Source organism: Magallana gigas, chromosome 4 (genome assembly GCF_963853765.1).
Source record: "Magallana gigas chromosome 4, xbMagGiga1.1, whole genome shotgun sequence".
Taxonomy (NCBI): domain Eukaryota; kingdom Metazoa; phylum Mollusca; class Bivalvia; order Ostreida; family Ostreidae; genus Magallana; species Magallana gigas.
In genome coordinates this window covers 18,260,064-18,274,796 of record NC_088856.1, presented here as the reverse complement: position 1 = coordinate 18,274,796, position 14,733 = coordinate 18,260,064, and the positions used below count along the sequence as shown (strand labels likewise).

At 33.7% G+C, this 14,733-nt stretch overlaps 1 protein-coding gene across 1 annotated transcript; it reads left to right on the top strand.

Moving 5' to 3' along the window:
* The first annotated feature begins 7,833 nt into the window (after positions 1 to 7,833).
* LOC117686522 (uncharacterized) lies at positions 7,834 to 9,866 on the top strand. The gene is made up of 3 exons (XM_066083256.1): positions 7,834 to 7,905; positions 7,963 to 8,147; positions 8,231 to 9,866. Exons 1-3 carry the CDS (start codon positions 7,834 to 7,836, stop codon positions 9,816 to 9,818), a joined length of 1,845 nt encoding a protein of 614 aa, XP_065939328.1. The 3' UTR covers positions 9,819 to 9,866.
* Positions 9,867 to 14,733: the final 4,867 nt, after the last annotated feature.

Genomic DNA, 14,733 nt, shown 5'->3' with positions numbered 1-14,733 from the left:
CAAACGATGTTCATTCAAAAGTATGAAAAATTTCCAAACGAAAATTTCTCAAGATTTCTCAGTCAAAACGCCCCTGTTAGCTTATCAGGTTTCAATACAATGCCAAAAAATGTATACGGGGATTTTGTATTGCAGCAAGCCCAGATGATAACGTTCTTTCTTTTTTTCTCGTAACATTTTAACACAAGTTATAAATACAGCACATGAGTGACAAAGTTAATAGAAGTTATAGTGAAAAAAGAAATATAATTAAATATGTACATTGCAATTGCTGGCGGGAACATATTTATCCCGATTTACTAGAATGTTAAGTTTATTGAGTAAACTTCAAGTGTCTGTAATATCATGCAGCTGCATCTCTAAAGAAACGGAAATTAAGGATGTGCAGGCTGCGCTCGGTGTGATATGATACAGTGACGGAGAGAAGTCTTGATGCTAGTAGGATTAGATAGAGGTCTTGTGGACAAAGGCCGCAGAGTTCAGCGCTAAGTGAAATGTCGAAGTCCTCAATCACTGTGTTCCACCAAGCGTCTCGGAGAGCAACGGTTCCTAAGCAGACGGTCGAGATGTGCTGAAACACATTGGGGAAGCAACTGCCACACATAGTAATTCCGGAGGTAAGGTTGGAAGACTCCATAGCTTGACAACGAATTTACAGAGTTCTATTTCGTGTGTGTTGGATGGAAATTTCCAAATATAGCGAACGGGGGTCGTCCTGCGTTTATGGTGTTAAATAAGATGAAGTCGGGGTCAGAGAGCATGCGCTGACGCCTGCAGTCGATGTGGAGTTTGGTTACAGCTGCCTTGACAGTTTTATTCCAGAGATCCTTAGGGGGGAAGTAACCAACTTGCAAGTAAATCAAGAGATGTTGAGTGTGATTGTATCTAGCCAAAATGTTGATAACGTCGTGAATGTATCCAAATTGTTTGAGCTCAGGTGAGTTGATGTAAGAAAAAGGTCGTTGAAGAAAATCTGTTTAGTAAGAGTTTGGGTGTCCAGATTGCATAGGCGGCCGAAGAATTGAAGTTTCCTTTTTTCAATTTCAGATGTTATTGGGAGAGGCCCAAGGAGTGATTCGCACAAGTCGGATCTGGTAATTTTTGGGAGACCAATTGCATGTTTGCAGATAAAATGCTGAAGAGTGTTCAGATCTTGCAGATCTTTTTCTTTTTTGCGTAGGTCATACCAGAGTTCACAGCCATACACGATGGAAGGGAGAACGACTCTGGTGTAAAGCCGGGATATGGGATCTGGGTTGAGATGTTCACGTATTTTTAGGCAAAGAAGGCTTGTCGTCCTTTTCTACAGGCGTTAACGATTTTCTCAGTATGGACAAGTTTTGAGTGAAGGTGAATACCTAAGTGATTATAAGTATTAGACAGGTAGACAGGTTCTGTACCTAGAAACCATGTAACAGGCGAATCGTTATGAGGTGCTGAGGGGGTGAACCGGAGAACACTTGACTTGCCTGCATTAAACTTGAATCTCTAGTTCGAAGGGTATTTGACTGCTTTGGTGAGAATATTTTTGATGGCTGCAGGAAACAAAGCTATGCAGGAGATATCGTCCGCAGGGGTAGGGTTAGAGCTTGTGATACTGTACATGTAAATACCCATATTTGGACTCTGGTTTTGAATTTCTTGAAGCAGGTCATAAATGAAAACTAGGTACAGAAGTGTTGAGAGGATTCCGCCTTGACGAACTCCTTGCGAAACAGGAAACCAGGATGATCTTGTTTGGTTTAGTACCACAGAGCATGAGGAGTTGGTGTGACAGTCGTCAATAAGAGTCCACAGACGTCCTGAAATACCAAGGCGATGTAACTTGTACATTAGACCATGCCTCCAGACTGTTTCGAATGCTTTCTGTGTATCCAGGAAAGCGACATATAAGGGACTTCCAAACAGGAATTTGGCCAATTTATATCAATGAGTTAAACAGATGAAGTATGCACAGTTTGAGTTCTAATCCTCCGTGGATTACATGCTCATTCTGGATACGATCTATTCCATGGAGCTTTTCTGAGTTTCAAATCACGGATTATCAGTGAGATTTCGTCGATGGTGACTTCACCTCCTGGGATAAGATTTTCGCTTATTATTTCGTTTTGATTTTTTTTTTCGGGCAAAAGAAAACTTATTGGAATCCATTTTTCTTATATCAAAAATTACTTTTTATTTCAAGAAATAATTTCATTCTGGCTGAAACGCCTTATTTGTTGGCTAAACAATTTTATATAAATTATATCGTATAATATAACCTACCGACGTCACAATACGGCGGGTGCGAAACGTATTAATCAGAGTTGGGGTCAATTACTTTGAAAAGTAATTAATTACTTTCAAATACATTGACAATTTTATCAATTACTTGCAATTACAATTACATTGATTTTTGAAAATGTAATTAATTACTCTCAATTACTTTGATAAATGTAATTAATTACATTTCAATTACTTTAGTTTTATTTTTTTAAATCTTGAGAACATATACATATATTAACGACATTAAGATATACAGGGCTTTATGTACGGTTATGTTTTTAAAGGTTGTATAGTTCATTTCAGAACAGATTTCTTAAAAAATTTCTTTAACATTAAATTCATTAAGTACCATTGAGTTCATTTTTGGTTCTGAATAACATTTTCTCTATAGTGAATTAATTTTTATTCACATATTAAAAACTATGTTTATTCAGAAAGTACAACTTTCGGCAGTACAGCATATCAGTATATAAATAATAATTGCTATAATTCACAAGAATGAGATATTTTGATTCTCTTGAGTCTAAAATCAATTGGGGTTTTTGGGTATCGGAGAAGTTCACACCTCCACAAAATTAGATCTTTACCTATTGCCCTGGGCAGTGTGTTATGCTGTATAAACATATGAAACATTATGGTACATTTAATTATTGTATAAACAAAAGTCCATGCCAAACATGTATAAAATCTATTTATCATTATAAGACACCTTTTTTATATTTTAAACTTGGAAAAAAGTAATTGAGATGTAATGTGAAAAGTAATTGAAAATACACAATATTTTTGGAATGTATTTAAATACATTCAATTACTTGTAATTGAAGACAGACTCAATTACCAATTACTTTCAATTACTTTGAAAAATATAATTAATTACACTCAATTACAAATACTTTTTTCAATTACCCCATCCCTGGTATTAATCTGCTTAACGCTATGTTTAAAATTTGCACAAATTAACTTCATTTTACTAAATGATGGGCCTTATTTACTGATTCTACTAGTAGAAAAATAATAATCAATAAATTTAATTTCTACCTAATATGTTTTATGAGTATAACAAAAATTAGAACAGTTTACGCTTTTTATATTAAACCGTTTAGCGGATTATAAATCTATTTTTTATATTTAAAAAGTCTTCCCTTGGCATCCTGACTTCGAATTTCTGATAAAAATATGATTATCTTCTATCAGAAAATATATTGTTCGATATCAAGGATTATTTTTGGTTGTCAAGGATTATTTTTTTATTTAATTTATTTATTTAATTTGAATTATTAATATCAACTATTTATTTTTATGTGTAGATCATGCATTTAGAAGTCCGTGCAACCTGAATCCCTCTCGATCGGTGTATATATACCCCAGTTGCGATAGAGAAGCAATCAAAACTACTATGGCGACCAAATGCTTTTATGAATTCATGTCCAGTTTAAGATGAAAGGCTCTGTATAATTTTATCATAAATGGTTCATAATATGAATAATATATAATATAAATGTAATCAATAGTATATATACACATAATTATAATATATATGTACATGTATAAATAAAATTTTACAGTTTTTTGTAATTGTCATTTTTTCATAGAAATTTTTCTAGAAGAATTTTGGGTTTTTTTTGCCCCGCTAAAAAATAATGTTATGGTCAAAAAAGGTAGTAAAGCATGCATTGAGGAGGCTGGGTGATCAACAATTAACCGTCAGATCCTCCCTAAATTTTTTTTTTTACTTTTTATTTAGCTATAAACTATCATTTAGTTAAGAAAAATTATTTTTAGTTTCGTTTAAATTGTGTGTCCTAATGCAGAGCTCTTCATCTTAAGGAGATAAATATGAATGACACGCCACATTCACAAATTAAGCTTACCGTAGTTTAACAGTCGATAAACAAGGTTTTCGGTTGTACAATGTAGTTTACAGACAAAAACTATAGTTACAACGTAAATCCAAGTTCAGCATCTGTTAAACATAGTTAACGCAAGTGCAAAATATAACAAACAATTAATTGAAAATAATAATTTGCAATTGCAAAACTTATTTATTTGATAAACTGCTAACAATGAATAACGAAACTTAAAACTATGATTAACAACTTTTAAGTTAGTTAATAAATAAGCATTTCATTTAACACATTTTAATTTATATTTATCGAGAAAATCTGTAAGTAACGTTGATTCACAGACAGAAAAACTTCATCAAATAAGCATTTGTAATATAGATTACTACCGTTAAATATGATTTTACAAAACCTCAGTCATTGAAATCTCTAGCTATATTGCACGGATCATAAGATATAGTTGACAATCAATTAACCTAGTTTATTGACTGCAAAAGTATGTATAGCTTAGATTTGTAACAGTTAACGTGCCATAAATATGGTATTTAATTGCTGGGACTAAATAGGATTCAATTAATGAAAAAATGACAATAACAAACCATCAACCATCTCACAAATCCATAAAACGAAATACAAATTCAAAGCAGAGCAACACGGACCTCCAAATAGATAGAGGTAGGATCAGGTGCCAAGGAGGAGTGAGCATCCTCTGCTGACTGTTCACACCCGCCGTGTGCTTTTTGTCGAAATCGGGAAACAAGAGGCACAATGGGTCACATCGCTCACCTGAGCAACACTGGCTTTATATGGGCGTTTAAAGGATATTGTGCCATATGGCAGAGATTAACCAAAAATGAACATCCGAATTTTACACTTGTTTTTGCATATACTTAATCTGACATATTTACCTGTATGGGATACCATTTTTACTAAATATAAGATCATATGCAATATTAATAACTTCATTTTCAGTTGGTGTTCACGGTTAACGTCCTTAACTTCCAGTTCCCTTTATTTTACCCCCCCCCCCCTCCTTTCCAATCACTTTATAAAACAAGTAAAATACATGAGGGCATAAAGGTACATTTTCTCAATCCCTCGACTACTTACTAGTTATTGTATTTCATCTTAAAAAATCCTGTATGTGAAAGAAGAAAAGTGTACCTCAATGCACCAAAATAAATGCGCTCAATTCCTCAAATTAAAAACATTGAAACATTTAATTGGCCATCTCCAGTATAAACGATTGTCATTTACCAGGCATGAATTCATTTCGTATGACGATTCATATCCTTACTCACTTGACTGATGAATAAACTTAACTGAAAAATGTTGTCACATATGTTAAAGAGCTATAATTCAAATCAATTGGCAGGCATGTCGCTCTATTGTACCAAGGCCTATCCATTATTTTCATCTTTATTAAAAAACAACAAATGTCTACAAGGATGATTTTCCGTTGCAACAATTTTTAAGAACAACGATAATGCTTTTATCCTCATAATAATGTGTCAGGGCTATGTAAACTGTTTAAAAGACGTCGTTTTTATTTACTTGTGTTCGAAAAACTATCAAAATTTTTTGTAGATTTTATGCAATTCATCGTTTAAGAAGGGGCACCAGAAAGTAGTTACAGCATATCATCCTTTTAGCAAGACATTTCTATTGATCAACCAGAATTTCAGCGTCAATTGTAGAATTATAAGCAAGATACATAGCTTGGTTTGAGTCATGTTTTTGTTCACATTAGTTTATTACATTCAACTTAAGATTTTTAAACTTGTTATTTCCTATTCAGCATAGCTGCATTTAAAATATAAACGAACTAAAGCATGACCTCAGCTTTGTGTACAAAAATATAGTAGCATTGTGCGCAAAGTTCTGTATCTTGGTTATAACTCAAAGCTTGACTTTCAGGTAAGTAAATAGAAATTTGTAAACAATTAAAATAAGAGAAAAATGCACTATAAAACAAAGAAAACACACAATTTATTTTTCATCATATATACTTATATATTTCTAGCAGCGAAAATAATCTCCGCTTAAATTGAAAATGCTGAGCATCTTAATAAAACATGTTGCATTTATCAACCATTACGTAGAGATCGTACCGAATTACATGTACATGTACCAACATAATAAATAGTATTCTATGATATGTAGTTAGTGCGTCAGATTTTGCGCAGGTACATGTTAACAATCAGCTGTCTGATTGACCGGTCTACACGTAAAAATTTTAAATTCTAAAATAAAGACGATGGTTCCTCTCAAGTTAAAATAAAAAGGAACTAAACATGCTTAAACGAAAATCAAAACAAGCTAAAACCACCGTCACAAATAAAAATATCAGCGCATTGAAATATTCAACCTAAATTTACTTCACATAAACGGCACAAATAAATTTTGGATGTTTCAAATATTCCCTTCGCACGTAAACTGTTGCACAACAAGCAAATTTATCTCCGTTCAAGATGGCTGCTTCTCACATAGACTCGCCCTCAAAACTAGTTTTCGATATATGAAAAATCGAGCCTGAAGTTAAACTGATTGACCCCCATTCTCTCTGTCATATTATTATTTTCGTAAATTACTCAAATTTGAAAATGAATTAGCCCTTCATTTTTGTAATTTATATTTTCCTTCCCATAAGGATGATTTATGCTAAATCACGTTGAATTTGACTCAGTTGTTCTTGAGAAGAAGATTTTAAAAATCGCATCCCCTTTTTCTACAGTTTCGAGGCTTTCTCCGCTTTGAATAAAGATCGGTCTTTCATTTCTGCAATTTATATTTGCCTTCCCATAAGGATGCTTTGTGCTAAATTTGGTTGAAATTGGCCAAGCGGTTTTAGAGAAGAAGTTCAAAATGTAAAAATTTTACAGACGGACGAACAGACGGACGACGGACAAAACGTTATCAGAATAGCTCACTTGAGCTTTCAACTCAAGTGAGATAAAAACGGAAAAGTCCGTAGACAAATAGGTGATTAATTATGGTCTAACAATTAGTATGAAAAACGTCAGTCAACATGCGACCCAGTGGGGTCATTGTATCGACCATAGAACTTACGAAAAAATTACTTTAAACGAACTATTGATATTCCTGTTTTATCAACTTGTTTGTCAGTAGCTTGCCTCGCCATAGGAACTGTTCATGCGAAGAGCATGCTCATCGAATTAACTGAAAGACAAAAATTCCATATGCAGGTAATGAAGGTATATTGCTACATAGAAAGGAAAGTTGACTATACAAAAATTGAAGTCATCGCGTTTATCATAAAGCTTTGTTGTTAGTTTACCATCAATTTCCATAATCCTAACATATAATTGTAAATAGAACAATAACTGTTGGACATTCATACAAAAGGACGCATTACATTATTGATTTTTAATCTCTTGATATGCATTAAAAAATTATTAATTCTATTTACATACGTGTAAAATTATTGGATTGATCATATTCTTTAAAATTACTTTGATATTACAATGTATATGTAAAATTGAGGTAAAGGTCGACTTAAATAAAAAAAAAATAGGAGAAGGACTCTCTACAGGTACTATATGTGTCTGTTTAAGAATTTTATTAGATTTCAAAATGTGGCAGTTTGAGTAAATCTAATTATAAAGTACACATCTGTTTACCGCTCCATACATTTTTCATACCGAAAGTGAAGATTATCACGTCATCCATATTGTAGAAAGTGTGTAAGTTTTAGTATCATCCAAAAATGGCCGAATCTAAACTGGAAAATATTTCAGGTTCCGATGACAAATTCCGTTGTCCTATATGTCTGGAGGAGGTAAGGAACCCCAAGTATTTGCCATGTTATCATACGTTTTGTAAATCCTGTATTCAGACCTACATATCAAGTACGGCGGCGTGTAGCGGTGATAATTCTCCTAAAACTATCCAGTGTCCTGTCTGTCGGAAGTCCATCCAAGCTCCGAGTAATGACGCCTCCAGTGAAGAATGGGCCTGTAGTTTACCAGAGGATAAGCTGATTCTGAGTATGTCTGTAGACTCTGATAGAAGTGAAAACAAGTATTGCATGTTTTGTCAGAGAAATGATAAAACTGTTCTAGCAAAACATTGGTGTAAAACTTGTACAGAAACGATTTGTGATGATTGCAAGTTCATTCATTCGTGAGAGTACTACAGGAACATAAAATTGTAAGTCTCACAGATATAGTAGATTTGAAAAATGACGTAGAAATAGATGAACCGTGTTTGGTGCATAAGGGGAAGTATCTAGAGGTCTTCTGCAAGGACCATGATCAATTATGCTGCAGCATATGCTTTGCTACCAAGCATAGAACTTGTAAACAGGTGGAGTCCATTGAAGATGTAGCAAAAGAGACCGATGAAAGCTGTCATAAAACAACACCCGAGTTCTTCAAAGACTTTCTAAAGAAACTTGACGATATACAGAACGAATACAAGGATACGATTGCAAACCTCAGTACGAAAAAGCAAGACATTTTTACATGCACTGAAAAAAGGGTACAAGAAATAAAGGCACTTCTAGACAAGGCCCACAGCCAATGGATGAAGAAGTTTGAACAGAAGCATTCTGACGCTGTTGGAAATATTGAAATAGCGTCTGATGAAGTAAAACGGCTTTCCATAACAATGCAAGAGGCAAAAACCATGCTCCATAGGGTTCTAGAAAACGGATCAACAAAGCAGATCTTTGTCACTAGACACAAGGTACGCCATCAAATCTTGGATCATGTCAATCGTTTGTGTGATTTGAAAATCTGGGACATTGTATACGATTACGCCCAACCTGATACAGATTTCCTTCGTCAAATTCGTGAGGATCAAAACTTTCAATATGTGGAGGTGCTTGAAAAAAATCCAACAACCATTGACACACTGAAAGAATTTGCTTTTAAACTGCACATCAGTGATATATTGCCCAGACGAAAATTCATGGCACAAAACGACTGGATGTCGGTTAAATTTGAAAAACTCTCTGGAATTATTCTACCGAAAAGAGCTTATTATGGCTTATTTGTAGATGACACAAAAGTACTTCTGTCCATCGAAAATCCGCCATCTTTACAAGTTTATGATGTAGCCGACTCTAACGCAAGATGTGTTCACACTTACAAATGTTCTACCACTCCGTTTGGCCTTTGTCACTCCGGAGAGAGCATGAATAGAGTATTCGTTTCTTTTAACACTCATGTCGATCATTTTCAGATCGAACTCTCTGATAGCGTGAATTTGACGAAGATGGAAACTATTCAACTCAAAGGATCAATTAAAGATTTTTCACGTGGTTCATCACTGATGTTCGCATGCAGCGATACCGAGAAAATGATTTGTACACCTGATTTTTCAGTCAAACGCACATCAAATAGCCCAAAGTCTGGAGATCGTCCATTTATTTCGGCTTCATTTCATTCCGATCATCATGCCATCATTAGAGGCAAGGAAGTTGTAGTTGCAGACCAAGACAATAAGGATGTTTTAACAAAGGCTATACACACAGATTATCCACGTGGACTGGCATTTGATTTACAAGACAATATTTTTATTTGCGTGATGGAGAACAAACTGAGACAGATAAGATGCGGAGGAGGTGAGAGTCGGGACATTGATTTATCAGGAATTGAAAAGTCGTATAATGTTGTACTTCATCCAACTGGGGAAAAAGTTCTTATTCTGGACTATTATAACAAATTCTGTGTTTACAAAGTACTGTGAATGAGCATGAAATATTATTATAGGTACACCGTGTAAAAACTTACACTTGGGATATTTATATTATAAGCTTAGTTATAATATTTTTTAATACTTTTAGATATATTTATTATCAGGTTATTTATCGAAATACTAGTATTATAGAATTCTTCTTGAGTAAGATTGAGCAATGCTATAGTATGGCGTTTTAACTACTATATCATGCCTTGTTTGATTGATCTTTGTGAGTCTCTATATTCAATTGAATGAAGATTAAAGCATGTTTTATTATTTAATTATTATTTTGACTACTATATAAAGTGTGCTCATAATCCTAATGAGCTTGAACATAATTATCCTCAGGACCACACACGCGCGCGCATGCATCAAAGCAACTGTGAAATCATTAATATTCGTTATGACCTAAATTTCTTTGATTTTGTAGGTACCCTTTATCTCAGATTTCACATCCTTAGCAAATTATACTGTAGCCTATTTGATTTTCCTTTATTATCCGTAAAAATGATTCTACGTAAGTACATTCTTTCAGCAATCAACACAAGAATTTAAATGATTTCACAGCATCACACATTTCAGCTTTCATTAAATACAAAGTTTTTTGAATAATCAGGGAATAAACTTTGGCCCACGGAATAATTTTTGTTTGTTTCAGTTTATTTGAAAACAAGGTCCGGGGGGGGGGGGGGCTTCGGATTTCGAGGAAGAGGAGGGTCAAGGTGAAAAAGCCTTGGTCGTTGTTCTCTAGCTGTTGAAGAAATATATTAATTAAACTGCGATTACTTGTTTATTTCATTTAGCTAGATAGCAAAGCATTAATTAGGATCAATTATTTATAAGCAGTAGATCTAAATGAAGACTTACCATTCAATTAGGATAGTTCAGAGATAGGAAACATCAGTTATGTAATTGCAATATGAAGAGAACTCGTTTACGAGAAAATACATGTACAGTATATCATTTCCAAACACTTGTACGACCTGTATTCAAACCGTGTTTACAAACATTTTTCCAAATGAATGTTTAAGTAATCTGGGAGAAAACTTGATTAGAAACATAAAGTATCTTTATAGCTGTTGTCATTATGTTGCATGCATGTGTAGTGTGCAATAATAAGCTACCTATAGTATTTAATATACAATGTGTCTCTAATAGATCTTTTTCAATATATTGAACCAATGTTAAAAACTAGGGATGTCAATGGGTATTCCGGGAAACGACTATCACTCGGTCACGACTAAAATTTTCTTCAACAATTACTCGTTATAAAGAAAAAAGAATTAACGCGGCAATTTGTGGGCTAAGAATGATTAAAAAAACCGGATATTTTTTCTCGGCATTATTAATTAGTAAGTTACACTCAGTTCCTTGTGTGTTCTATCGATTCTTCTGGCTATTAATTGACTAGAACACTGCATGGCCATAAATCTTTAGATTTTGTTGATCAGATTTTTGTTTTTGACATACACTTTGAACAATTTGTGTTCCTTCTAGTGACAGCTAGAGTGAACAGGAAGTCCGTTGCGTGTTGAAGTGTTATATCATGAAACAAACTTATCCTTTAAAAATGTGCGGAAGGTGTTAATGTTAAAGAATAAAGTCGTTATTCTTTAAAGTTAACTTTTATCAGATCTAAAATATTTGAATTCAGGTCAATTAAATAACTACGTATTGGAAACAGACCATATGACATTTGTAGTAAAGTAACTCTAGTATCTCCAATTTTGGTCTTTGTGGTATACTTATCTCATTTTCCTGTAAACAAACCATTTAGGATCTTCGATAAAAAGCAGTAAAAGAACAGGGGCGTACAGGCGTTGTATATCCCCAACTCGGAGCAATGAAGACGAAAGAATTTCAATTCAAGTTAGAATATTAATCTCTGATTTGTATGGATTGTTTTCATTATAAATTTCACGATGGAAGTCAATATTGTGATTTTATTCTATTACATGTAACACGACAGGTATAGATTTCCAAATTAAGCTGCACACCATTTTTTGCCTAAATCTTGGACCATTCATTGTTCTTAACTCCATCCTAAAAGTACTTTTATTTAAAGAATAAGTTTATATTGATTTTTATTAACATTGATTTATTAAAATGGAGTCTAGACCCATAATGGGTCAAATTTGTGATTTTCACCACAAACGTTTTACTTTATTAATAATTGTCAAAGAGTTAAATTTATTAAAATATACTCTAAAAAAATCTAATACCATTTATATAATGACAACAATTACGTAATGTTCATGTTCTGTACATGCAATATCTGATAAAATAGCGCTAGCACAGATATGAGATCATGTTGTAATGCTTAGAAAGCATCGAATAAAACAAAGGAGATAAGTAGCAAGTGCATGAATTATTGTTTGTTTTTTTTGTATTTGTAAGAGAATGAAGTTCTATATTATACATAATACTCGTACATGTACTGATGCACAGTTACAAATATAAAGATTTTTCATATGTTCATATTCCATTTCAAAATCCTGGGTACGGGGGATTTGTCAGGCCTTGTATACGCTCTTGTCCTTTAACAAGTTGATTTGTTCTCCCCAAAATTGATTTTTTCCAGCCATGTTTGACAAGTCAAACACATGCTTTAGAAACCCATAACTTTAAGTTTAAAATAATGGGCTTGTATGCAGAACTTTTCCTAGCTATGTAGGTGTGTGGATGACCCTTAAAAATGAAATATTTGATCTTCAAACATTATTATACATGTAATTATCTCAAATTTAAAAAAAAGTTGTATTTTCATAGCTATTTCTATGAATCCGTAACATACGTGAAAATCTTAAAAAGTTGAACGGTATCTCGCAGTAATACAAGCAATTGTTGTCCCCTCATAACACTCACAAGAATGAATTTCTATAAAAAAAAAAATTTGATTGAACAATTCTATTCGGAGGAAATGTGATCTTTTACATCTATCTATCTCATTGATACATACAACACCAACATTTTTTCTCAGAGGGTGGGGTCGTCTATTTTCAGTTATTTTACCACGTGAGTTTAATGAGTTTTATTCAAATTTAGTCCAAATCCCGGATCCCCACCCCCACCCCACCATATTGATCCGCGCATGACCCCATCCCCCCCCCCCTTAAAAAAAGAACACTCTGGCTCGATAAGATGTCTATTGTAAATTATAAATAGGTAACCCCTAAAAAACACTCAGTTCAAATTCTTCAGAATCATGATCAGTGGCGTAGCTAGGATTTTTTTTTAGTGTATTCAAAATCGGCAGGGAGTGCAGGGCCTGGGGCAAAGCCCCCAGAAGCTCCTGGATTTTAGGTTTTAGCTTTTGAATTTTCCGTTTTTTTAATGATGAGATATTGTCTCAAAATGTTACAATTTTACATACTGTACATGTGTAAGGAAAATTTTGAATTTTAAAAAAATGTGTATATGAAACACGGATGCCCCAGCAGAAACCAACTGCATATGACTTTTGATATAAGGCGTTTTGAAACAGCTCCATTTTTAAAAAAAAACAATATATATACAAACCTTAGATGACAAACTTTTGATCAAGTTTATTTTTGTGACTTTGTTCAAATTTGAATTATCCGCTGACTTTAAATTAAGGTGTTTTACGGGACAATTGTGGATATTAATACGGATTAAAGTACATTATAATTAAAATATTTTTTAACCGGCTTTAGAATTTTCAAATTTCACAATATTTAACCCCCAAACTACGTTTTAATTTTGGGATAAGCAAAAAATTAAAAATCCCCGATGAGATTCGAACTCATGACTTACAGATCCGTGGTGAACCCTTTAACCCACTGCATTACGTATACGCTGTTGGATGACAAGTTTGGGGGGAAAAAAACTACAAGTATTTATAAAATTACTCTTGATTTTAATGTTACTTTCGGTAAATAATTCGCCACAACACGGAGGTGTCCCATACCACCTATAAGAATAGGCAGAATACAATATTACGGACAAACCGGGAGGCATACAAACAAAATTTATAATATTGTGTTTCATGTTTTGATATGAATATATAAACTGAAAAGGAGTTAAATTAAAGCTTTTCTTCTCATTCAGGCACGTAGCATCGTTTTTTAAAGTGGGGGGGGGGGGGCAGATTCATTAAAAAAATATTGACAAGCCGAAACAAAAGAAAAAGAAAAAACCCTTACTTTCCAAAATCAAAACCCCTTACTTTCCTAATCGGGGGGAGGGGGGGGGGGGGTATTCCTTTAACTTCAATTTCACTGTTCATTTCCTTATTTTCAATTCATTTTTTTTTACATGGTCCCATAAAAGTGTTGGGGGGGGGGGCAACTCCATGTTCATTCAATTTTTTGTATGTTAATTTAAGGAAAATCTTTGGGGCGCAAAAAAGTGGGGGGGGGGGGAGGGGGGCAGGCCCTTCTGCCCCCCCCCCCCCACCCCCCCCCCCCGATGCTACTACGTGCCTATCATTTTGATAATTTTATTGTTGATTATTCTTTTAGCGCAGATAACATGAAAGTCGATGCGGTATAGTTTGTCCATATTTTTGATTCAAACGAATTTTAAACAATTAAAAAAAAATGGGTACTTAAAAATGCAGATTCATGATTGCGTGGAGTCTTAAGACATATGCTTTGCAAAATTCTGTGTATTCATTTGCGTTATTGTTGGCGTTTGCCGCTGAAGATGCATTAATTTTGACTTTGCAGAAGTAGTTTTTATTGTAAATTTGATTATCTTCAAACAAATAACATGTTTTTTATGTCTCTGGCCTAAGTTACACAATTTATGCTATAAATGACAGGGTGCCGCCACTAGGATCATTGAGAAATAACAATTCTTCCTTAAACATATCGAATTTATATGTTCAATATGTATATCTTTAACAAAAATCAACTTTTTTCGTCCATCAATATATTATATATTTAGAACTCGTTTTACCCTT